The 27,002-nt window shown below is 40.8% G+C and overlaps 4 protein-coding genes across 6 annotated transcripts in view; 2 read left to right on the forward strand and 2 right to left on the reverse strand.

Annotated features, from left to right (window-relative positions):
- Window positions 1-2,347, forward strand: part of phlpp1 (PH domain and leucine rich repeat protein phosphatase 1) — a 48,398-nt gene extending 46,051 nt beyond the window's left edge. Inside the window, exon 18 of the mRNA XM_058066233.2 lies at window positions 1-2,347. Within this exon, the coding sequence (XP_057922216.2) occupies window positions 1-1,290 (1,290 nt within the window). The 3' untranslated portion in view covers window positions 1,291-2,347.
- Window positions 2,046-11,174, reverse strand: mep1bb (meprin A subunit beta b). Its single transcript, XM_058069209.2, has 14 exons — window positions 11,112-11,174; window positions 11,005-11,023; window positions 10,887-10,937; window positions 10,765-10,808; window positions 10,614-10,692; window positions 10,202-10,319; window positions 9,956-10,134; window positions 8,748-8,966; window positions 8,470-8,622; window positions 7,053-7,268; window positions 6,510-6,974; window positions 6,262-6,441; window positions 2,969-3,107; window positions 2,046-2,726 (listed from the first exon to the last, which is right to left on the reverse strand). The coding sequence occupies exons 1-14, from the start codon at window positions 11,172-11,174 to the stop codon at window positions 2,504-2,506; spliced, it is 2,148 nt and encodes a 715-aa protein (XP_057925192.2). The 3' UTR covers window positions 2,046-2,503.
- On the forward strand, window positions 8,848-24,848 carry opn7a (opsin 7, group member a). Its single transcript, XM_058066254.2, has 6 exons — window positions 8,848-8,929; window positions 16,725-16,812; window positions 17,861-18,023; window positions 18,658-18,785; window positions 20,292-20,626; window positions 22,554-24,848. Exons 2-6 carry the CDS (start codon window positions 16,725-16,727, stop codon window positions 23,139-23,141), a joined length of 1,302 nt encoding a protein of 433 aa, XP_057922237.2. The 5' UTR covers window positions 8,848-8,929; the 3' UTR covers window positions 23,142-24,848.
- ripk1l (receptor (TNFRSF)-interacting serine-threonine kinase 1, like) overlaps window positions 23,399-27,002 on the reverse strand; it is a 9,416-nt gene continuing 5,812 nt past the window's right edge. For 2 of the 3 annotated variants that reach the window (XM_058066240.2, XM_058066241.2), the window contains one exon: window positions 25,192-26,308. In XM_058066240.2, the coding sequence (XP_057922223.2) occupies window positions 26,019-26,308 (290 nt within the window). In that variant the 3' untranslated portion in view covers window positions 25,192-26,018. Of the gene's footprint in view, window positions 23,888-25,191; window positions 26,309-27,002 lie in introns of those variants that run through there. The other variant, XR_013627550.1, reaches the window with a different exon arrangement.

Here is a 27,002-nt window from a genome sequence, read left to right on the forward strand (position 1 = left end):
GACAACAAGGTCAATGGCGTGACAGATTCAACACGAATCATGGGCTACTCTTTTCTCTATCCGTCGGTCATCCCATCTCCGTATGTGCAGACAGTCACGCTCACCCCCCAGGATGAGTTCTTCATACTGGGCAGCCGTGGTTTGTGGGATGCCGTGTCTCCCACCGAGGCCGTGGAAGCGGTCCGTAATGTGCCTGATGCCTTGGCCGCCGCAAAAAAGCTGTGCACACTGGCACAAGGTTATGGTTGCACCGACAGCCTCAGCGCTGTGGTGGTCCAGCTCAGTGTGAGCGAAGACTGCTGCTCCTGTTGCTGTTCCGAGCCCCCTCAGCCACCGCCCAGTCCCAGCCTGGGCCCTTACCCTCCTTTGTCATCCTCCGGGATCAAGGAAAGGCCCTCGGACGGCTCCCTTCCTGTACCACCATCGTCCTGCAGTGAAATCAGCAGTGAGATCAGCACCAGCGAGATGAGCAGCGAGGTGGGCTCCACCGCCTCATCTGATGAGCCTCCACAGAGCTCCCTGGTGCTGCTGCACGAGCAGCCCCACCATCCTCACCTTCACCTGCACCATCAGGCCCACCCTATGACCATGCAGCACCAGCAGGCCCACACCGCTGGACAGCCCTGTCAGTATCTGTTCACTGGCCCCGACCTGCCTTCAGCACGCAGCTGCTGCACGCTCCACCCGGCCTGCTTGGCGAGCTCCTTCCAACGCCAGCTGTCCAGTGCCACCTTCTCCAGTGCCCTCTCAGACAACGGGCTGGACAGCGAGGATGAGGAGCCCATCGCTGGCGTTTTTTCCAACGGTAGCCGTGTAGAGGTAGAGGCTGATGTTCATTGCCTCAAGCAAGAGTGCTCCCTAACGCCACAAGCCAGTCAGGAGCGCGGCCATCTTTCTCTGCCACCGCCACCCCCGCCGCCATGCACCCCTGAGCCACTGGAAGAAGGGGTGGACATGAGCATCGGAGGTGCTGAGAACGGGCTGGAGAGGGATGAGTCATGGCAAGGGGCAGGTGACACAGCAAAGGCAGCATCCGCAAAGAGGAGGGTTAACGGCTCCGTAGCCCGTCAGGAGAAGAGTCACAACCTCATCGAAGTGGCTGCTGACGCCCCCTCTAAGAAGTCCGGCGGGTATTTCACCGCTCCGGCCCAGCCTGATCCTGATGATCAGTTCATCATCCCCCCCGAGCTGGAGGAGGAGGTGAAGGAAATCATGAAGCAACATCAGCAGAAACAACAGAAGCCGTCTGGGCCAGATCAGCCTGTTGACTATTTTGACACCCCTCTCTAGAACACCAGCTACAGTCTCATCTCTCATGCTGCTGCGGCATGCACAACACCCCCCCCCCTGCTCCCCAGTTACCCTCATCACCCCGACTACATGCACCACTGATGAAGAAAAACCTCCTGACTTATTTTTTTCCCCAAACTGCCTTCTTGTTCCTGTGCGTGTTTTTCCTACAGCTCCACACTGGAAAAACACGCAGATGAGCCCTTTAATGAAACTGGACCCACAGACCATTGATTTTTTTTCTTTCCTTAGACACACCCAAATGTGTAAACGATACTAGTCTTTTTGCAATAGCATCACACGTTAATACCAACGCTTTGTTTGTTTTCTAAGAACTCACCATATCTTTTAATGTGAAAGCAGTTGCTGACAGAACCTTTTTAAAAGCGACACATAATCTTCTTACTATGTGGAATGGTGCACCAGTAATACCACACGTAACCGTTGTAGTTTGGGCACGTAAAGATACTGTATTTCTTCAGTAAATTGTGGCTCTCGGCCTGTAAAATGGCATAGACTTTTTTTTGTAGAAACTCTGAATACTAACTCCTAGGAGTTGCATACTCTATATGGTGACTCAGTCACTTTTACTAATCTTCTCTGAGAGAAATGGTGATTTTTTTCCAATGATTGTAAATAAGAGAAATGTTGTATACTGATGCTTTTAAAGGAACTGCGTACCAACATGCCGGTGAAGGTTTTAATTAGAAGTTTGCTGTTATGGTGGTTGAACACACCCCCCCCCCACACACTTTTCTCCATCCTGTTATATACCCTTTAGTCTCACAACACATAAAATCAACATACAGAAACACAGATATTTAATCCCCTCTTTGATTGATTTTGATGTCCTGTAGTCATCACTGTATCTTATAAACACTAATAGACTGATTTTTGCACACACACGTACCTACACATTATATCATACCAGAGCCCTTTGACAGTTACCACCGGCATGACTGTGTCGAGTTCAGTAATACAAAATATATCCACATGGAAAAGAGACAACACAGATGTTCCTGTCTTTGGTATAATAAATTTTAAATTTGTGAATATACTTTTAAGTATATGGCTTTTTTTTCCATCCCAATTTTAATACTGTCACACGCATGTGTGTATTTACATTGAACGACCAGCAGGTGGAAATCTGCTGCTGCGGTATGACAAAAATAGCTTCCGGATGATTATTACATTTTTTATATCTTGACCAAGTTCAGGGTCTCCCCATCGTGTTCATGTTGGCCATGACGACACTATTCTGATAACTGCGCTTCTTGTACTTTTTCTTCAGACACACAGCAGTGACTACGGTAATGACCAGCATGGCAGCCAGCACAGACAGAGAGGAGGCCAGAGCCAGGATGCTGTTGTCCTTGAGAGAACCTTTGTGCTCGCAGCTGTCTCCATAGAACCACCAGTCAGCCCCCACAGCACACCTGACATGAGTGGACACACAGGAAGGAAGTTTAGAGATCATCCACGTGGCATACAATGATAGCAATTCACCTCAAGGTATTGATTTAACAATACTTTTACTGGAGTTATTACAGAATTACCTGTTATATGGCAAGGAATGTTTGTTTAGGATTTCTTTTAGCACAATTTCAAAGCATCAGGTCAAGTCATTTGTAGATGGGACTGTTTTTGTGAATTCTCAAATTAGGTTTAATTCCCTCACAGGCAAACCGCTTTTCCTTGTTCCACCACGCACAGGCCGTCGTTGAGACACTCCACATCTGCACATGAATCAGAGGGTCTGGTGGTTGTGGTTGAAGGGGTAGTTGGCACAGGTTGGCTAACTGTCAGATGAGACACGTCTGAGGAGGCAGAGGATGTTTTTTAATTAGATTCAAGTGATGAAATAGTTTCATGAAAAATGTCATGTGGTGAAAATTTGATGAATCATTGATGTGGATGAAGTAAATATCTATAAGTGAGAGGCTGGAGGAATACTAATATTGAATGATACAGCAAATGATACAGATACTCATATGAGACAGTAATGGCCTTAAACTGATAAAAATACTGAGATGCACTCTTTTAATCAATTCTCAATCAGTTGGCTGTGGGCTGTAAGCGGGCATCTACAGTGAAGAAAATAAGTATTTGAACACCCTGCTATTTTGCTATTTCTCCCACTTAGAAATCATGGAGGGGTCTAAAATTTTCATCGTAGGTGCATGTCCACTGTGAGAGAGATAAACTAAAAAGAAAAATCCAGAAATCACAATGCATGATTTTTTAACAATTTATTTGTGTGATACAGCTGCAAATAAGTATTTGAACACCTGAGAAAATGAATGTTAATATTTGGTACAGTAGCCTTTGTTTGCTATTACAGAGGTCAAACGTTTCCTGTAGTTTTTCACCAGGTTTGCACACACTGCAGGAGGGATCTTGGCCCACTCCTCCACACAGATCTTCTCTAGATCAGTCAGGTTTCTGGGCTGTCGCTGAGAAACACGGAGTTTGAGCTCCCTCCAAAGATTTTCGATTGGGTTCAGGTCTGGAGACTGGCTGGGCCATGCTAGAACCTTGATATGCTTCTTACGGAGCCACTCCTTGGTTTTCCTGGCTGTGTGCTTCGGGTCGTTGTCGTGTTGGAAGACCCAGCCACGACCCATCTTCAATGCTCTGACAGAGGGAAGGAGGTTGTTCCCCAAAATCTCACAATACACGGCCCCAGTCATCCTCTCTTTAATGCAGTGCACTCGTCCTGTCCCATGTGCAGAAAAACACCCCCAAAGCATGATGCTACCACCCCCATGCTTCACAGTAGGGATGGTGTTCTTCGGATTGTACTCTTCATTCTTCTTCCTCCAAACACGCTTATTGGAATTATGACCAAAAAGTTCTATTTTGGTCTCATCTGACCATAAAACTTTCTCCCATGACTCCTCTGTATCATCCAAATGGTCATATGCAAACTTAAGACGGGCCTTGACATGTGCTGGTTTAAGCAGGGGAACCTTTCGTGCCATGCATGATTTCACATCATGACGTCTTAGTGTATTACCTACAGTAACCTTGGAAACGGTGGTCCCAGCTTTTTTCAGGTCATTGACCAAGTCCTGTCGTGTAGTTCTGGGCTGATTCCTCACCTTTCTTAGAATCATTGAGACCCCACGAGGTGATATCTTGCATGGGTCTCCACTCCGATTGAGATTGACCGTCATGTTTAGCTTCTTCCATTTTCTAATGATAGCTCCAACAGTGGACCCTTTTTCACCAAGCTGCTTGGTAATTGCTCCGTAGCCCTTTCCAGCCTTGTGGAGGTGTACAATTTTGTCTCTGGTGTCTTTGGACAGCTCTTTGGTCTTCGCCATGTTACAAGTTAAAGTCTTACTGATTGTATGGGGTGGACAGGTGTCTTTATGCAGCTAACGACCTCAAACAGGTGCATCTGATTCAGGATGATACATGGAGTGCAGGTGGACTTCTAATGGGCAGACTAACAGGTCTTTCAGGGTCAGAATTCTAGATGATACACAGGTGTTCAAATACTTATTTGCAGCTGTATCACACAAATAAATTGTTAAAAAATCATGCATTGTGATTTCTGGATTTTTCTTTTTAGTTTATCTCTCTCACAGTGGACATGCACCTACGATGAAAATTTCAGACCCCTCCATGATTTCTAAGTGGGAGAAATAGCAAAATAGCAGGGTGTTCAAATACTTATTTTCTTCACTGTATCTAAGAGGCACAGCATCTGAAATAAAGTAAAGCATCTTTTTTTCAAACCTGCCAAGCCAACTTCAGTTAATGAATTGACATTGAGAGAGGAAACTGGGGTGAGTAGAAAAGGTCACACAATATGCTTCAGAAAATCAGTTTTTCAGGAAGTGGAAGGGGAAGAGAGGCTTGCTATTTATAGCTAGGAATAATGAAAATATCTAACAAAATACACTTTGAATGACCTGTCCATTCATTCATTCATTTTCTACCCCTTTTCGCCGGGCGAGAGGCGGGGTACACCCTGGACTAGTGGCCAGCCAATCACAGGGCACATATAGACAAACAACCATTCACACTCACATTCATACCTATGGACAATTTGGAGTCACCAATTAACCTAGCATGTTTTTGGAATGTGGGAGGAAACCGGAGTACCCAGAGAAAACCCACGCATGCACGGGGAGAACATGCAAACTCCACACAGAGATGGCCGAGGGTGGAATTGAACCCTGGTCTCCTAGCTGTGAGGTCTGCGCGCTAACCACTGGACCGCCGTGCAGCCCCCCTGTCCATTCAAAATTGACAATTCACAGGGATTATTGACAGTTTTTCTATACAAACATAATAAAATGTAAACAGATTTGAATGACAATACTATATTGATACATTATCACCTGTAATGTATCAATATGGTGTCTTCTTTTGGGCATTGTGCACACTTATTTTGGGAGAAATGTATAATGAGTTTATCCGACACTGCACAGACAGACGTGTATTTTCGGTTTTTCCTTTCACCTCAACTTTGTTTACAAATGTTAACGCTTGGTGTACATCCAAACTCATACCTAAATGAACACTTAAGTCACTGATGCACACATGAAGGACATAAAATGAACTAATAAAATACAAAAAAATACAAGAATTAAATGAAACCACTACGCTGCCTATTGTGACTTTCATAGGAGCAGATCCTTTAACATGGTCAAGGATACTGATGCGACCTGGCAAATATCAGTATGCTTTTAGAAAGGACAGCTATGTGCTGTCCAGTCAAGTTTGTTGGTGTGGTTTGGCAAATGTGGCAAGTACTGAGCACATTTTCCTGCCACCACCATGCACTAGAACTACTTCTCAAGCGAGTCTTGTGTTTACGGATCAAAATGAAATTAATTTATGGTAGCACAAAGCATCTTAACAGCTTAAATCGAGCAGCACCTTGTGTACCAAGTAAGCCCCAGCTATCCCCCATACATGTATCTGTATTACTACTTTTGTGTAAAGTAGTGCTTTTACCCTCCATGCTGAGGAGAAAGATGGCGTCCCCTCCCTTGATAAAATCCCTGCTCTTGGCTCTCAGGTGGGTGAGATAGACTGCAGTACCAGATCCGGGTCCACGGAAATACTTAGAACCATCCGTGTCTGTCACCTCAACGCCCACCTTGCGAGGGTCGTCCCAGAAGAGCTTGTTGGAGCCTGATGGACAGGGTGAATGAATGAAGTCACCCATACACAGATTTGTTCAGTATGTCAGCAGTGGGAACCTGTGGTCTTTTTGGGATCGGTGGTGACGCTGCGCTGGTTGGACATGCGCTTCTGAATGTGCGGGTGCTGGTCCATGAGCATCATGGTGATTTGTTTCCAGGGGCAAGGCCACGTCTGCCCGCTGTCGCCCGCCCGGGCCACCAGACTAGCGTAGGCTGAGAGCTGCCCCGTGTAGTTGGTCTTCCCGCTGGGATAGAGCTTCATCTGGAAAGTGTAGCCCTCCTTGGAGGTGAACGGTGGGCTATAGATGGCTTTGTTCATGGGAGTGTTGTCCATGACGTCGCTAAAGTTCTTCACGCGCCATACGAACTCTGGACATGTTGTCTCGGAAATGTTGATGTCATCCAGAGAGAGTCCACCTGATGGTGGGCCCATACCTTTTTTGGTGCCCTGAAAAACGACACGGAATTTCTTTGTGACGTCCAGGCTGACGTGGTGAAGCTGCCACAGATCCTGAGGGGGTCCTGTTCCATCACATAAGACACTTTATTTATTAGCATGTGGGCACATGTTTTGCATAAGTAACACTGAGTGGTACCCACCATCAATGGTGGTGATGAAGCGCAGTTTCCCAGCAGGATTGGCGCTGTCATACTCTCGCACAGAGATATTCAGCTGGTCCTCAGGGCCACCGCTGTGGTAGAAGAAGAACTGCAGACATTGGTAGCTTCTTTTGGGGTACAGAATTCTGCTCTCAAGGTGGGCCGTTTCTCCAATGTTAGATGCGCTTGTGTTGAAGTGCATGAAATAGCCGGAGCCTAGAAACACACAATTTTTACTGTCACATTTTCAAATTTGATTCCTTGTCCAATAAAAACCTCATTTAAATGTTTGTTATTGTGGTTGCATGGAACGGCACTGCTTCACTACCACAGAAGTGGACTACAGTGAAAATGTTGAAACTCGACTTTGACTTTATCATCAATGACCTGGGACTTGACTCAGACTTCAGTCTAATGGCTTTAAGGTAAAATGTGTAAATTTGAGTAAAATGTGTCCCCATTCGAAGTACTAAGATGATCGTTATTGTGTAATTTCCCCTGAGATATCCACCTCATTGAATGCATATATTAACATCCAATCAGGTTTAAGAACAAACAGATGTGTGGATGACATTTATGTGCACTGACTAAATCTTTATTTATCTATTTCAGGAGTTTTTTTTTTTGGTCTTATTTTTAGCCAATAAAATAATATCAATGTCAAATAAAGCAATTCAAATTACATTTGTCAAATTTAATACATTGTTGCATTTTTCAACTGTAATTTTATTTGAGAGACACTAAACTTATAACTTATTACTTGTAATGACTCGGAAATTTCAAGCATCTGACTTGATTTTGTCTTGACTTGAGACTTGCAAAATACTGACCTGCTCCTACCTTTTCTCATTATGAGAAACATTTTACATACTTTTGTGACCACAATAACAAACATCCATGTTTTTTGTACGTTCATATTTATCTGTGGCAAACTGCCAAATGATAACTGCCAGATAAATGGACTGCAACAAATACATTTGACGCGACTCGTTCACTGTCTGTTAATGGAGCTCCATACAGTAGTTGGCATTGTTACGCTGCTTCTTGACACAGTTCATACGCACCTGGTCTGCTGGGGAATAACAAAACGTTGCACGAGGGATCAGTGTTACTAACTTATTATTTGTTGCCCTTTTGTGCCCTCTCCCACTATTTTAAAGCACATCTTGCGTGTGACATACAGTTCATATGTATTTTTAAACCCATTTGTTTTGTTTGCGCATGGCCAATTATGCAAACCACCACATTGCCACAAATATTTGGGGCCCTGTGGGAAACACTGGACATAATTATTTGTACTATATACTAATGGCATTGCTATCTTTGTAAAGGCAGAATAGTTGAAACCAGTCTTGTATTGACTCTCATATACCTAACCGATTGTCCCGAGTTAATAACCCCTCCTCCTGCTTCTCACCAGTGCATTTGCCCATGTTAGAGTAATCTGTATCGGGTCCGCCTGCCGCTCTGGCCACCCTGTTCCAGTCGGCCGAGTCCCCTGGTCCTTGGATCATTCCACAGATGTTCTCACGTTCAAAATCACATGAGTCCAGAAAAGTGGATCCTTGAGCTGGAAGACATTCGACCTTTAAACGGCAATAAAGTGTTTTTTATATGCAGCACGGTGAGTGTTTATGCTTATGGTGCCATTTTCTAATAACAGCTGAACAACATGGCAATAAAACTGTTTCTCACTGCAGTTGTAGAGGCGGGCGAGCTTGAGCAAGTCGCTGTCGCTGAACTCCATCCTCTGGCCGATGACGTCGCTGAAGGCGGCAATCTTGGTGACGATGGTGGGCTCGGAGCCTTTCCTGAAAGCCGTCTTGCTGTAGTGCATCATGGAGCCGTAGTCATAAGGGACGCCCAGCGAGCTCGAGGTGGTGTCGTCGTATGTATTAAAGTTGTGTTCTTTGCCTTGATATTACAAATTAACACCAAGGGTCATTTGTTATACATAAAAATATATACTATCTGATCTTTATAGCTGGTTAGCACAATTAATGACATATCAAAGTTCCCTCTGCACCTTAATGTCGGCTATTGATGATTGGATGAGGAGCAGCCAGTGCAGACATGACACACTGATAGTGCTTATCACACAACAACACTTATCACTCAAGCACTAACAGGAGTGCTTGACATTCCGCAACATTGGGTAACGTGTTCATTCATAGTTGTATTTGCATCCAATAGAAAAAGCATGACTGACACTGTCCGAGACATTTTTATCTAACAAGCTGCATTCCATATTAGTCCAATAATGACATATTTTAAGAGTAATAATAATAATGCATTGATTATACATACAGATGAGGGTTGTGTACATTTTTGTGCGACCACAAAACCAAAACATTGTTAAATTAATACTCTCTGACAGTGTCACTCAAAAATAAGTATTATCTGTGTAAAAGCATATTTGTATTGAAATCAATATCTATTATTGCAATGTAGTGCATGCTGCACGGCGTACGAGTGGTTTGCGCTGGAAAAGAAAAGAGCCCAGTTCGATTCCACCCTCAGGCATCTCTGTGTGGAGTTTGCATGTTCTGCCCGTGCATGCGTGGGTTTTCTTCGGGTACTCCGGTTTCCTCCCACATTCCAAAAACATGCTAGGTTAATTGGCGACTCCAAATTGTCCATAGGTATGAATGTGAGTGTGAATGGTTGTTTGTCTATATGTGCCCTGTGATTGGCTGGCGACCAGTCCAGGGTGTACCACGCTTCTCGCCCGAAGACAGCTGGGATAGGCTCCAGCACCCCCGCGACCCTTTTGAGGATAAGCGGTAGAAAATGAATGAATGTAGTGTGATGATTAGCATGCATGTTATTATCCTCAGAGGTTACTTGAGGTCATGACAAAGTGTCCTCAAATATAATATATGCAGTAATTGCTCATGAAATACCCTCTGAGATGCGGTCCCACATAATGGTGACATAGTCGTCTCGGTCCGCCCTGGACTGCTCGTGCCAGAAACCCAAAGCATGAAGAAACTCGTGTTCAATGGTAGCGATGCGGTCACAGTTGTTTCCTATTGACAGTCGCTGCTTGCCGACTCGCCGGTTGCCCACAGAGGAGAAGCACCTTTTAGATTGGACAGAGTATTAGTGTTACAGTACATATTTACGGTATTACAAGTGCAATGGGTTACCCGCTGCCTTTAAAAATGGAGATGTAGTTAGGTTCGCCTGTCCAAGGCTTGAAGTCAATGCAGGTCTTGAGTCGATACTGCTCAAAGGCTTTCAGTATTACACCTTTTGCATTAATCTCTGCAGATAAAAATAATAATTTTGGTCATGAAATGTAAAACAAGACCAAATTTTAATTCATGACAGTACATCATGTATACATTAGGTACACCTCCACCATCAAGTCTTTTTAACAGACATAATTGATTGACACTATTCATGTAACCCAGGTGCATCCTACTTAATCTAAATATTGCAGCACCACTATAATAGTTACATTAATACTTCTCAAACTGAGCATTATTACATTTGTAAAAGTATAACTTGTGGTAGATTGATGCAGGTGTACCTAATGTGCATGCATCTGTCTCTCACCGAGGTTGTCCTCCATGTAGTACGGGATGGTCGTAGGCCATCTGTATTCATCACCAATGATGGAGTTTCTAGATTGTTTCTGTGTATTAAAGTAATGGCATAAATACATATAAATAACACATCATATTTAGATTAAAAGAGCATGACTTACCTCGTCAAGCACAATGTCGCCTTCCACCAGATTTAACCCTGCCTCTGTAAGGTCCAAGAGTAATGAATATCATTAAAAATCCCGCATATTGAAATATGTTGCTATTTTATTTCCCCGTATACCTTCATTGATCTCAAAAATATCCCGATCTCGTCCATCGTCGACGTCAAAGTCTGCCAAATGAAAATTAAATTAAAAATAAAATCATGTATTTTATAGCATCACATGACTCTCACTTACCTTGTATTATGTCTGTGGGCTAAACCAAAGAGAGAAAAACATTTCAAGGCACTTTTTTTTTTACATTAAATTCCAAATCATATAAGATAGACAAGCTCCTCTCTCACCATGCACAGCGTGGTGCCACACAACAGGTAAAGCGCCAGAAGACACAGAGACCTCTGTGCCATGTCCAACATGAAAACGTATTCGTGTTAGTGATGCTGCAGGTGAAAAGCATGTCATTTACAGCCGGGTGCATGCTGGGATTTTAATGATACACACTCAAGAAGTGAATCATTGACTTGGTGTTAAGGGGTCACACTGATACAACAATCTCGTTTTCTGGTCTGTATCTGCTAATGCATCTGTACACAAACTGTGGCGGTTATCGCAGATTTGAACACATCAGAGGGTTCATTTTAAAATGAATTGATAGACATGCTTCACTTTAAAGATGCCACAGATTCATTACAGCCAAGGACAAAACATGGAGTCCCGTGGGGTCCAAAGTGTGGCCATCTAGCATATTTATGAACAATGTCTTTATAGAATAGATAAGGCCTGATCTACTAAGATCGCCAATAACCAGCACTACATTGCAAACTAGAAAATAGCATCCACTATTTGTGGGTGATGTACTATGATTGCATGTGCAATTTGTAACAGGTGCAAAAGTAGTCACCGTCTAGCACGGAACATTTGGGAGAGCACATTGTAAACCAAAAATGAGGTCTGAAGCCACTGAGTTGGAGGTCTTGGTAGAGGAGTTCAGGAGCACGAGCTTGCTGAGCTCCAAACGGAGACATTTGACCATCTGTGAAAAGGTGAATTGTGTGAGCAAAACCAGAAGATCTGCCAATAAAATAAACACAAAATGGCAATGTTCTAAATGTGCATCTCTTTTACGGAATCAGCAACATGGCTGTTCTGTGGGGAAAATGTGTTTGTCTTGCTGGAAATGACATAACGACGATCACGAGTTGAATACCTTTAATGGGGACTCAACACACTCACTGAAAATATCAAGTATTCTCAAGTCATCAGACTAAAGGCCGAGTCACGTGCCGAGTCACTGATGTCAAAGTCCTTGTGAAACTGTGACACCAAGTCCAAAGTCACACGGTAGGCAAAATAATAAGAACATAATCATTATAATAATCCTACTGATGTTTTAGCCAAGCTAAAACTGAACTCTGATTATGCCTATTATATTGGGTAATATGAATGTTAAGGTCACTATAGGGGTGTTATTTCATGTCTAGAGGGCTCTAGTAATGTTAAAATTGTTGTAAACAGGGTTTCTATGTTCTAACTTTCTCTATCATCACAAATACTACAGGTATGTGGTTTGAATGGTAGTGAGTGGAACAAACAAACTTTTTGGAAATAGGCCCCAATTTATGGCATGTCTATTGGTTTTCAATGAATTTGCTTTTCACACTTACACAAAATTGAAACGGTAAATATATTATTTGCTTAATGTGTGTGCAAAAGAATGAGAAAGAATGTCTATATAAGAAATAGCCCATAAAGCACGTAGGACACTACGCTAAAGGAACCTCATCAGTTCAGGTCCATTAACTCCGCCCAACTTCAGATTTAAGTGATATAAAGCAGAGTACCCAAAATATCAATAAGTCATCAGCAACGCCTAAAACGACCACCTCAATGTCTGCATGAATATGAAGTTTGATTGTTTGCCCCTGCTTTGGCCTACTTATGTACAGAGAAGTGTTTCAAAGAGCATTATTAAGGTTTTAAACTAATTCCTCTATCTTAGGTGGTTGGTTCACGCTGCCACATTGTGTCTTTGGGTACAATAACATAAAGAATCATGTCTTCAGTTAAAAGTAACATTAAATGTTTATTTATTTCTTTAATTAATCATTTACATGAATTTAACATTGTTTTGTGCATGTCAAAGTATAATTATAATACTTTAAAAATGTATTTTGTGGTCACATGTTTGGCTTTCTGAAACAAATTAGTTGAATTTACATGGTTTTTTATGGGGAAAACTGATTTGGTTTCGGTTAACGTCAGACCTTCTGGAATGAATTAATGACGCTAACCAAGGTTCAACTGTATATGGCAACTGTGGCCATTTCAGATTGGAAAACTGGCATTAAAAAAGGAAGATGATAGATTCACTAATTGGACTGGCAGAAAGCTGAGCATGGACTAATTCGACCTTTGACCCTCTTTTTCCAGATATATATTTAATTTATACACACAGGTACATATTTTCTATATTAAGACCCTGAGCCAATTCATTGTAAATCAATATATGCTTAGCTATCTGAACAAAACATCCACATCCACAAAATGCTAAAAGAAGAAATAGGAGACAAATAAGCTGTTGCTGATGAAACGTTTAAGACCTTTAAAAGCTAAAATCTTGACAAAAATATGGACAAAAATTTTCTGTTGGGTATATCTCAATAATTAATCACCAATGAAAAATGAGCTGCGAGTGGAAAATGGCCTGGGTTTATGAATTAATGAATTATAAGAACACCTTAACACTTTAGAAGATGTACCTAGCAATCTAACCTTTGACCTTAGCTTATGTACAATAAATATGAAGATGACTAGAAACCTGACAATGACCACAATTTGACATCTGACCTCCGCTAAGTCGATGTTACCTCATTGGTTAACTTCGTTAGAGGTCATGGTCACCGTTTTTTTACTTTGCATGACTTTGCCATACTTTGTTACTGTTAATATTTTCCACACAGAGTAGTGTTTACATGAAAGTGTGCAATGAATAATAATAGGATTTTCTTGACTGATATGAGCACATCACATCTTCAACATGTTTATACCGCACTCCCTCGTGTTTCAGAGACTTCACCAATGTAAAGCTCATTTACATATAGATTAAAGATGATTCCTGTGTCCCTTAATTGGCGGCCAGATTAAATTCTTTGTGTGGACAGATGAGAGATATGGATATTGGTTTCTTAACTGTTTGTTGTTGTTTCGCCCTCCCCATATCATGCCAGCAGCATGTTAACCACAGGGACGTTGGATAGATATATCAGGCATCGTCTTCTTAATTACGCTTTGTTACCAACCCTCAATGAATGCTAGATATATTGTCAGCCATCTTAATCTATCCACTATTAGTTCTTATAAAAGATGCTACTGCCTTAAAAAGAGGCCATGTGACCTAAGAAATTAAAAAATAAAACACAAATATGACCTAAAAGGTTTAATAAACATTTTGAGTTGGAATCTGGAAATTGCCAAAACAAAATAACAAAAATAAACAACACCTTACAGATGTGATATAACAAATTAAAGTGAATTTATAAAAATAACTACAGCCATGGGACAGATATTATCTAAAAATAAAAATAAATTACAGATGTACTGTAATCTAGAAAAGGCAACTATGTATGGGATCTCAAAAAGAAAATCCGAAGCTTTGCCTACTACTACTGACCTTTGACCTCAGCCACATTGGATTTGATATAAAATTTTTTTATTATATCTAGAGCGATAATGCTTATATTTTGGATGTTTATGGATCATGATAATCTAAGTTAAATTGGGGCTTGTTCTGGAATTCAATGGTCTAGAATTAAAAATCACCACTTTTTGTCTTTTTGGTCGAGTCAAACAATTGAGCTGGACACTTCAAGGAACATTTTTATTGCTTTCTCGACACCTCGCTGGTGAAACAAATCGATGATTTGACACCAAAGCATCCCCACTGAGCAGCAATTGTCCATTCTATATGAACACAATGTATGCTGATGTGGAAGAAAATATATGCAACAAAACAATTGCTTCCACATCGTTACAATCATAATCAATGCTAATATTTTAGTGTCGCTGGCCGCTACATTGCCCGTAAATGAGAAACATCCCTCAAAGAGGCCTGGTTATTTCAGCTGCATCTGCCCATGGCTGTTTGGTTCAGTGGTTGGCAGAATGAGTGAGCATGCTGTGCATTGAATGGATCACTTCACTCTGAGCCATTTAAAAAGGAAAAAAATGAATGCAGGCCACTGCATTACGTAATCATATCGTGTGGCCGATGATTTGAAAAAATTGTTGGAAAAATTGAAGTCACTGACAGATTAAAAAAAGTAATCACAGAGGAAAAAATTGTATAGTCCTGATGTCTTTCACCACGAAAGGATTTATTCCCCTCTGAATCAAAAATGGTTTGGTCCAGGTGCCTTAGTTCTCAACCAGGAAGTTGAGAACTAACAAACAGAAAAACACAACAGTCTGCAAATGTTTTGAGTTTTTTTGAGTAATGTATTTTCTGTTTTTACCATTTTACTAATAATATCAGTCGTCCTTCCACCCTGGAAACAGTCCTGTTGTCTTGCACCATCCTCCATAAGCCAGGAAGTAGCATGCTAACATTCAGAAGACATATATACACACAAATTACTACTGGGCTTCTCTAGTATATTTGTACTGACATTACCTTTGTTTATTACCTAATGAAAAAGCTCAATTGACTTTACAATCAAATGTTTTTAATTCCAGTGTAAGGAATGGACGCTGGCAGTGACGTCATCAGCTCGCAGCGCATAAGATGAGGAGCTCAGTCAGAACAGAGACCAAACTCTGCAGTGGCAAATCATCACTTACAAGTGATGTTTCACATCATCTTTTAGCACCAAAACGTGACCTGATTTTTTTTATCTTGGAATTTTAACGTAATTGGATCCAATTAGAGTTTAGAGAGAGGAGTGATTATCTCATTATAAGGTAAGATAATCCTCTTCATTGCTCTCGCCCCCAATGCACACATTTATATTTAAATGACTTTACATTTGACGTATAGGTTGTAAATTTAACCTTATTGTGGCATGTTTTAAACTGAGAACTGTGTCCTCAATATGACTCCCATGTTACATTATTAATGCTTGCTAGATATGTCTCGTAGATTTTTCGAAAGTGCGGGTATTTAAACTGTTTTTCTATGACAGTATAAATAACAAACGTAATTTTGTTTATTATTTGGTGTGTAAGAACAGTTTAAATTGAGCGGTGATTCCGCTATATTAATATTTTTTAACATTATTAATACTTGCTCACGAAGACGCGTTATGACGAAAGTGCGGATAGGTAAACTTGTAATTGACTTTGCACTGACGGTAAACATAATTGTACGTGTAGTTTGTAAGTGTCCATATATGCTGTATCTTGTTTAAATTATTTAAATGAAAAACTACACGGATCACCATATACTCTTGATGTTGCATGCATCTATACATGTATTTAAGCTTTTTATTATTTATGCAGAAAAAAGGCGACATATTAACAAACATTTTGATGAAACTGTTGGAATCAAGCAAACTTGTACTTTCAGTTTGATTCTTGCAAGTTATGAAGTGTATTTTAGTGAAATGATTTTAGTCCCATCTGCCTCTGATGTCTCCCCATCCTCAACAACACACCATTTTCAGATGTTTATGAAAATACTATACATGCATAAATGATGTGTATTTATCCACAAATGTTGAAAAATCAATTTGTTTGTCTTCTAAGTGAAAATTAGACTTGAAATCACATACACCTCTCTGTTGCCACCCACCTGTGTATCGACCCTCATATCATACAGTATATTGATCCACATACAGAATACTGTATGTGCCACTTTTGTCCACTGAAGCAGAATGACAACAACGGGAAGAATGGAATATACTACATCTAATAAGACAGCATATCTTGTCTGTTTTTTGTTGCATTTTTATTATTTTTTTCAGATGGGGGTTTTCGACAAGGACATTACATTCCAGTCAAACATCCCCGTACCTTTGGACATTACTGTGGCTGTGGTCTATTCAGTCTTTGGTGAGTCAAGTCTACTGCAATTTAAAAAGCTATTTGTTTACCATGTTTCTGTCTCATTCTGAGGACATACATCTGGACATAGGTACCACTTGTGTTCTGTTTAATGTGTATGCTGTAAATGCACCAATACTGAGCTCCTGTGTGTCATCATCCTTGCCTAACAAATAATATATCTAAAAATTCTGGATTCTATTGGTGAGCCTTTCAAGGAATGTCCGTGCATGCTTTTGGCAACATCACTGTAAAATCTTCTTTTGAGAAAATCTGTCTAGCCAGAAGTCGATCATACTACTGTGAATATTAATACATTTAATATGGAAATGGCAGCACTCAAGGCAGGATCGGAACCGTAATTAAGTGCTTGACACACATTTTTATTCTTGACAGCTGCTGCTGTGTTAATGTCAAAGCAGAAGCTTTGGTAATTCTACACTTGATCAAAGTTACTTAAGATTTGTCAGATCACTACATAATAGCTGCGTATGACTTCTGTCACAAGATGTGACCAACTTCCTGGTAAGGCACTCTACACTTCATCGGATCGGTCGTCCTTTTAGCGTAAACATAAAGCTAATCTACTGCAATCTATTTTACATATGTCTTTACACAATAACATAAATGATTGGTACTAGCAGCTACAACTGCCGTGATTATTTTTCATTTGTATCATTTTTAGTTTCTGTTTCATTTTGTGAGTGGAAGTTCAGCAGTTAAAAGCATCATGCTTAAGTCATGTTTGTCAACGTTTCAAAATATACCTTAATTGTTTTGTGACTCTGTTGAATAAAAAAAAACATTTTTATCTGCTCCTATATTTTGTCATTGTAGATTTCTTAAAAGTAATGTGAAAATATCTCTTCTCATTCTCGTGAACCTAATATAATGTATCATGACACCCCTATTGTAACTGGTCACATGCATTCCTGCAACCCATGCAAGTATGCATTGTGGTTGTCTGCAGCCATGCATTTGTAGTTGTACGGTATTGGAGCCTATTAGATTGTGTACATGTACCTACTAATTTGGTTCTTCTTTTCTTTCTCTGCAGGAATATGTTCACTTTTTGGCAATAGCTCCTTGCTCTATGTGTCCTACAAGAAAAAGGAGGTTCTGAAGCCAGCTGAATATTTCATCATCAACTTGGCTGTCAGTGACCTGGGCCTGACTCTGTCTCTCTACCCGTTGGCCATATCTTCCAGCTTCTACCACAGGTACTATTGCTTAACACAATCAGGACCAGATTTGGGGCAAAATTTTGGCACGCAATACATATTTGGTTATGTTGTGTACCTTGTGTGAGAGAACAGTGCCAGTGACGACAATGAGGAGAAATATGATAATAACCACAGAATTAGAAATGTAACTTGTTGCAACTCGGAAAGTGGGGCACTTGTCTGGCTGCTCAGTACAATATGGCTAAAGCGCTAATAATAAAATGTATAAAGAATGTACAAAGCAAAAAGACACTCCTAAGCACAGGCAGTTGTGGTCCTTTCCTTGTTATCTACAGCTAGTGCTTTGAACATTGCTCTCCTCACTCTATTGCCGGTTTGTCAAAAATGATTATTATTAAGATCACTGTTTCGTTTGCTGACTATGATCTATTGAAATTTTGAAAAATGAGTTATGTAGTATTCTGGTCACCAGGTATCAATAATGTCACATTGATACATTATGTTAGATTACATTACATTACATTAGTAGTCTGTATTGTATTGTATTGTATTGTTAAATATTTTCTAATATCTTCTGTTGTGTGAGTAATACTGATTCTTCTCACCTAATTGAAGCCTCTGTTTGTTTTTCTTTTTTTGGTCTTTCCCATAACCTGGCCCTCCCACACAGGTGGCTGTATGGAAGGACGGTGTGCTCCGTCTACGCCTTCTGTGGCATGCTGTTCGGCATCTGCAGCCTGACAACCCTCACCCTGCTCAGCGTTGTGTGCTTCGTCAAAGTGTGTTATCCCCACTATGGTAAATCTTCAAAAAGGCCACTGAAAGATTAACCGCTGCGTCCTCTAAGTGGGATGATTTGTTGATTTATTCCTAATCCCTCTACCGAGTCCGCCAGGTGCACTCGATGACTTGTGATGTTGGTTAATGCTGTGCAATGGGGGCCTTCTGTTTGACCCCGAGTAATGCTATTTTCCCAGCTGGAGGCACGGAAGGCTTTAATTTAGTAGATGTGAAGCATCATTAATATGTAATCAACCTCACTGTCCAAGGCTTGGCACACTACAGAAATACAAAAACTAATCTCAAGAATGGCTGTCTTGCAATTGGTCCAACTCACTATTCACCCTTAAAGTATCTCTAACAATATACCACAAAGTACAACGTCTGTAAATGAAGTATATTTACATTTATACTTTTTGTAACAACCCTATTAAATGGCTTAGCTTAACAATGTGCCTAAAGGCAAAGCTCTCAATTTACCCGTTGAGCTACGTTTCTAACCTCACCTATAGTCATGAGCTTTGGTAGTGACTGACAGGACAAGATAATAATAATAATCATAATAATACATTTTATTTGTATAGCGGTTTTCAAAATACTCAGACACTTTACAGAAGAATGGAGTTGAATAAAAGCAAGTAAACAGAGTAAAAGATACATTAAAATACAACATTCATTCGTTACTACACAGCTAAAACAAGAGTAAAAGCGGGGCACAGCAGTCAGGTATAAAAAGTTAGACATTAAAAACAGATTTAAAGAGGTGGGTTTTTAGTTGTTTTTTGAAGGTGGGAAGGTGAGGGCAAGCACGGAGTGAATGGGTCAAAGAGTTCCAGAGGGTGGGGGGCAGCGATGGAGAAGGCTCTGTCTCCCCAAGTTCGGAGCTGGACAGGTGGGGGGACTCAGTGAAGACCCAGGACCCATTGGACAGTCTGTCAACTGGCCTGGGAACGCCTCGGTATCCGATGGGGGTAGGAAAGACTGGGCTTTTTCCTCTTTAGGCTGCTTATCCCAACCCTGGATAAGTGGAGGAATATGGATGGATGGAGCTTTACAGCTAAACAGGATATCACACCACCTAGTGGGCTGAGTGCTTCTTTAGAAATAGAGGGATGAACACAATCCCTTCCTTTAGTGATGCTTCTTGACGTCCAAATTGTTTTAATTTCAGCTAGTTGGCAGCCTAAAAAAACTAAATATAATGTTTTTTTGTGCAGCATTATTCATCTAATGTGGAAACAGGAGTTCTGAACTAGTCATGATGACAAATCCATTGAACTGGATTCAAAATGTATTTTTCTGCCCAATTGTTTTTTAAAGAAACATTTTCTTAGGTAAAAATAACTGATCTGCACATTTCCTGATCAGGTGAGGCTCAACGTATCACTGCATGCTGCGCTAGCAAGTTTTCCAAACCAGTTTGAGCACCACCATTAGGGAATGCCTAAAAATGTACAAATGTACGTAATTTATCATTAATTGTTCTATTGTCATCTCTGCTATGCTATTTGAATCCAATCACAGGAAACAGATTCAACAGAATTCACGGTTGCCTTCTCATCGCCTTTGCTTGGTTCTTCGCACTCTTGTTTGCTTGCTGCCCGCTGGTCCACTGGGGAGAATACGGCCCCGAACCCTATGGCACGGCTTGCTGTATTGACTGGCGCCGATCCAATCAGCTCCCGACAGCACGCTCCTACACGGTGGTGCTTTTCTTCTTCTGCTACATTCTCCCATTCTGCGTCATCCTGGCGTCCTACACGGGGATTCTGGCCACAGTGCACGCATCGCACAAGACCATGAATCAGCACGCCTCCAGGCGGAAGCACATGAGCAGCATCCAGGTCATCATTATCAAGGTAAAAGTAAGGTAAAAGTCTCCCTGTGTGACCAAACAATCAGGTCAGGTGATGTGATGTGAACGTGCCTTCTTACACTCAAAAAATAAATGTTTAGCCTCAACAAAAAAAAATCAACGCAACAGTTTCTATTAGGCTTTCTTAGTTATGACAACTTAATTTGAAATTGCATTGCACGAATTGGCTTTTCCTCTTCACTCAAAGCTTATTTTAAGTAATTACTGAATAATTAGTATAATAGTATAATAGTTCGTAACTCAAAAAAATATGTTGAGTCAACTGATGCGGCACGGCGGTGAGTGGTTAGCGCGCAGACCTCACAGCTAGGAGACCAGGGTTCAATTCCACCCTCGGGCATCTCTGTGTGGAGTTTGCATGTTCTCCCCGTGCATGCGTGGGTTTTCTCCGGGTACTCCGGTTTCCTCCCACATTCCAAAAACATGCTAGGCTAATTGGCAACTCCAAATTGTCCATAGGTATGAATGTGAGTGTGAATGGTTGTTTGTCTATATGTGCCCTGTGATTGGCTGGCGACCAGTCCAGGGTGTACCCCGCCTCTCGCCCGAAGACAGCTGGGATAGGCTCCAGCACCCCCGTGACCCTCGTGAGGAAAAGCAGTAGAAAATGAATGAATGAATGAAAGTCATTTCATTCAAAGTAGTTTAATTTGTTGTCTACTTAATTATAATAACAATGCACACAGCTTTTTAAGTAGCAGTAACTTTATATATATATATATATATATATATATACGTTTAAATATATTTAGAAAAAAAGAGCACAGCTACACACGTGAATGAACAAAATATATACTTTTTCAGAAAAAACGTGGCTGTGGCACTTGGGTAACAGCTGCTGTAGGTAGCAGTTACACGGCTAAACTAGCTCGGGAAGAATATACAACATATAACATGTGGTAACGGTGCTATAGAAGCTAGCAGTCACATGGATAAACAAGCTAAACTGACTTATCTCAATGGAAGTCTACTGTGACTAATTTACACTCATCACTTCAGTAGAACAATTAGAAATACATTTTACTCACCATGAAATGTTGCTTCAGTTGCTTCAGCCTCCTGCACTGTCTTGTCTTGTAGGAGATGGAACTTAAAATTAAAGTTAATGTTGAGAAAAATTATGTTACCAAGCTAATTTTATTAAGTTATGGCAAGTTGAATTTTGTTTTAAGCTTACCAACAATAAAAAAAGTGTATATGACATGCTAAATTAAGTTCATGTAATAGCCAACATTATTATTTGAACATAACTTGAAAAATAAAGTTAGCAACTTAGAAAGTTTATCTAAATCAATTACAGCTGGGATAGGCTCCAGCACCCCCCGCAACCCTTGTGAGGAAAAGCGGTAGAAAATGAATGAATGAATGAATTAATTACATTTTTTACATTGCATTTATGTATTAAATCGAGTGGTGTCAGCAGATACTCTGGATTACTTTTTACAGTGTAGAGACAAGAACCAGTGACGTAATAGATGAGGTCAGACGGCTTCTTGTGCTGATAAATTCATGAGAAGAAGATGTATTCCTCTTCCTATGGAGTGTCAGTACAAAATGAAAATATTGATGTTTCATTCATGGACGACAGCAAAAAAATGTTTAAAAAAGCTTTGCTACACGTCTTAAAAATACTGGGTCCTTTTCACTGTATGAAAGGCATATAAGGTGTAAAAGATGAAGGCAGGGATGACGTAACAGGGTACTCAATTCCACATCTACATCACACCAGATACACAAAGGTACAGCAATATCCCATATTTGCCTGATTGTATGAAAAGGCACCTAAATGCCGGATGTTCTGTTCCGGCTCCGGAACCCATTTGAACCGGAGCTGAAGGGGAACCACAACAAGAATTTTCAGTTTTAACAACATCAACTACTCCTCTCTCCTGTGCTGTGTGTCCCGGAAGCTAAGCATCGCCGTCTGCATCGGTTTCTTCATTGCCTGGAGTCCATACGCTCTCATGTCTATGTGGGCTGCATTTGGAAACATCGATAACATCCCTCCTCTGGCATTCGCCATGCCGGCCATGTTCGCAAAGTCATCCACCATCTACAACCCGATCGTCTACCTCACACTGAGACCCAATTTCCGCAAGATAATATGCAAGGACCTGGGAACTCTGAAGAACCGCCTCTGCACCTGGAACAAAGGAACGTGCTGCTGCTGCTGGGTGAAAATCAGGGTGAGACTCCGCTTAGCACCAGAACAGACAGACCGATTATTCTCGCCTGACTGCTCAACTCAGCCTCCTGTGGTCGTGTGTCGAGGTCACAAGGATGCATTTGACTGCTCCACGCTCTGTCCTCAAGTGCACGGTGCCACTAAACCCGTAGCTGACGGACAATCATTGAAGGAAAGGGACATTCTCAAAAAAGACAAAGAAAAGCTTCAAAGGAGGTCTCTGCTGTGCCAAATGTGTGCAAAAACGACTGTGGATAGTCTTCATATTGATTTACAGATGGTTCCAGGCAAACAAAAAGTGGCTTGGCCTTGAATTTTCTCTTCAGTCTCTGTTTACCAAAACTTATTACGCAGGTTGATGTATATATATATATACTAATATATACAGAATACCAATGCGTACAATATTGTTCAGGAATGTATACTAAGCTCCTTAAGCTTTTAACTTACAGTAAATATTGAATACAGTGTATACTTTTAGTGTAGCCACTGTGGAGTCAGAGTCCGCTCTGCATGTTTGTGTATGTGGTGATTGACCTGTGCACCCCCCGACATCGGTGAAACACATAAGATAAGATATGCCTTTATTCGTCCCTCAGTGGGGAAATTTGCATTGCACAGCAGCAAGAGTACAGAATCAGTTAAGCAGCACAAAATACACAATATAGAAAAATATACAATATAAACAACCCAAGTATTAACAAAATCAACAGTTTTTCCCAGAGTTATATACAATACAGTATGTAGATAATATGAAACGAGATGAGATATATGACCAGTCTATACACTGAGATCTTGCTAGTGAGTTAATATGACATCCTGAAGTTGGTAAAGTCAGGCCTTCGGTCAATAAGTTGCACCATGGGAGCTCGGCAGGTCTTTACTGGTGCTTCTCTTGGACATCCAGGGTTGACATTCCCTTCCTCACCTACATTTAAGTCAGCCTTTTAGACCAACTTTTAGTCCATACTCTCACACACAAACACACACACACAGCAATTTAAGGCATTGTCACCGAGGTCTTCACCGTAGTTGTTGAGTTCATGTGGCAACAGGAACCTGTTGAAGTAGTCATGAAGAACCAGCATAAAATTATTCAGCTATTTCCAGTATCAACATCAGCATCAGATGTGTATACTGTACTGCATCTATGTACCACGTACTATAGAAGACACAAATGTATTTGAGCTGTTTATTGTTGCAAGTTAATCTGTCAAACGATAATTATCAACCTTGGGATTATCAATTTACTGTTAATCTTGCAATCATAGTTTTATTTTTTATTATTAAAGCTCTTATTGGCTTTATCAAGCATTCTCAGCAGTGTTCTTTCATGATAATGTTTACTGTTATGTACAGTATTCAACACACAGTAAGCCATTGTCGGTGTAGTTTGCCAACAGATGAGTGCTAAAATGTACATACAGTATATGGACTTTATTGATTAGTCATATGGCAGTGGCAGTGTTTTAAAAACAATCTGCATATCATATCATCAGATTTAGCAGAACTCATTTTTGTGCTACATTAGTTGGCGAAAAGTTGCATTTCACACAATTTCATTGGACATCTTCCCTTATAATACTAATATCCCAGTTGAATATTAGCATGTAGATTGAGAATTACAAGGTACTGAAAACTAAACCCTGGGGAACACCACATCTGTGGGATTGAGATATACTAAAAGATACCTGTGGACTCCAGTAAAATTTTATTTCACATCAAACTTTCATTTAAAATTTTAATTTAAAAAAGCAATGTGATTATAAAACTCAGCAGGACTGTAAGATTTTAGTTGGGGGAAAATGGCCTCTTACCAGCCCAGGATAGCCATAGCCTCTGAAAAGTACACCAGACCAGGAGGTTGAGAGCTCTTCAGGTTTATTCTACCAGACAGTCCAGCAGTATTTCCCCCAGCACACACAACAGGCCTGCCCCCTAAATCCAACCATAAATCCCCAATGAGAGGGTGAGGCAATTTCTATAAAAGGTACCATATTTACATTTTCAACACCCTTTAGGTTACAAAAGCATTTCAATATTACTACATTTCAGTTTTAATTTCTGTGTATATTTTAACCATGTTCCATTTAGGGCGATACGGCGGTCTAGTGGTTAGCGCGCAGACCTCACAGGTAGGAGACCACGGTTCAATTCCACCCTCGGCCATGTTCTCCCCGTGCATGTGTGGGTTTTCTCCGGGTACTCCGGTTTCCTCCCACATTCCAAAAACATGCTAGGTTAATTGAATGTGAGCGTGAATGGTTGTCTATGTTGTGCCCTGTGATTGGCTGGCGACCAGTCCAGGGTGTACCCCGCCTCTCGCCTGAAGACAGCTGGGATAGGCTCCAGGATATGCTCCCCCTGCGACCCTTGTGAGGATAAGTGGTAGAAAATGAATGAATGAATGTTCCATGTGACTACCTTTTACCAAGAAACTACCCAGTTAACCCCCCCTCCTCCAGGTGACACTTGGGAGAGTCCAATCCAGGTGATGCTGTGCATCTGGCTTGCACTCACATGGGCACGCCTCCATGCTCGTGCCGCAACCAATCACCTCAAAGAAAGGAGAAACAAAACCAATGACTTCTATATGAAAAAACTAACTAAAGTGGCAATTAAACTTAAAACTTAAATGGCAAACAAATGTAATAATGACTAATATGACTAAAGTACTAACCAGAATGTTTGATGTATGAATAACAGAAAAAAAGTATATACACAAATAGAAAACATGACAGTGTGTAGGTGGGGCATTGGCAGCTCCTTCACAAGGACCAAATAAAAAATACCAAAGATGGGCAGAAAGGTTGGAAGCAGCTCAGACTTTTCTTAGGGAGAATGAAAGGTTTGAATTTTGCAGTTCGTGGAAAAACGGAAATTGGGACATATACACACAACTCTTATTGAAATAGAATTATTTTTTTCCTGTAAGTTCTGACCAGGATTTCTTCTACATACATATGTGCAGTTTTACGACGCAATGTTACATTTTCACATGTAAATTTGAATGGGTTTAACTGATTACATTTCTATTTTTAGTTTTGACGTTGACCCATTTGATACATTTTCCGCACGGCTGCAAACAAGACTTGATGTTGAATATGACAAACTTTATATTTCCGAAAAGCAGTTTTTAAAAAGAGACTTTGGCAAATCTTCATTGAAAGAGAAGAGAGTTCCATTGAATCTAGGAATTGTAACCACATATGATGAGTATTTTCTGAATGACGTGAACATCAATGACGCCTTCGAGAGCGCGACAAAGCTTCCCAACTGTGCAGCCAATACTCCCTTCCTTCATTTTCCAGTGGTGCAGCGTCTGATGCACCATCTCAGGCAGGCCGTCCAGGAAGAAGTCGTGTTCAATGGTCTCTATTTCCACATCGCTCAAACCCAGGCGGCGTGCGTAACACTTCCACTTGGCGCCAATGTTTTTCTTCAGCACATCCAAGTGCTCTACTGTCACGGGGTGGTCCTCTACATGAAAACACAGCAAGTATTACAACAAGTAAATGCAACTAAGTATTCTTAACAGTCATTGGTTATGTACCGTATCTAATGCTAGTTGTCACAAGATGTTTGCCATACCGTGTTGGACTCTTGATTGTGGATTGTAAAATAGTCTTGATAACATCTTCAAAGTACATAACTCAAACAATGATGAGCCAATTCAAGAAACAATACAAGCAGTTGTTTGCTAAATACAAGGATGAAGAGTCTTGAACCAGTCATGATGTGCTTAATATATATATCACCTCGTACTTCGGTACATGACAAAAAAAAACCAAAAAACTATTAAACTAGAAAGCAGGAAGTGAACAAATGTAACAGTTACTGATTGTAAAAGTACCAGATGGAGGGGTAGGATTTAATAAGCTTTGCTTCTTCCTACTCCTTTTGGACATGTGGAACTGTGAACTGATTATGGGATGCATTCAATTGTAATCTGATGCATGTTCAAATGAAATAAAACTATTACCATTGCCATAAAAACAATGTAAATATTAAACATTTGCTTTACTCTTAAGGACCTGCAAAGAGTCTATGGGTGTCCTCACACTGGACCACCTCTGTACCCCTCTGACCTGCACTCACACTGCCATACAGTATTTTGGCTTAGGCGTATTTCAACTATCACTTCATTACACAATACTATAGTATTGTGTGAGTG

The sequence above is a fragment of the Doryrhamphus excisus genome, linkage group LG6 (genome assembly GCF_037039965.1).
Source record: "Doryrhamphus excisus strain RoL-2023G ecotype Guam linkage group LG6, RoL_Dexc_Guam_v1.1, whole genome shotgun sequence".
In the NCBI taxonomy this organism is placed as follows: domain Eukaryota; kingdom Metazoa; phylum Chordata; class Actinopteri; order Syngnathiformes; family Syngnathidae; genus Doryrhamphus; species Doryrhamphus excisus.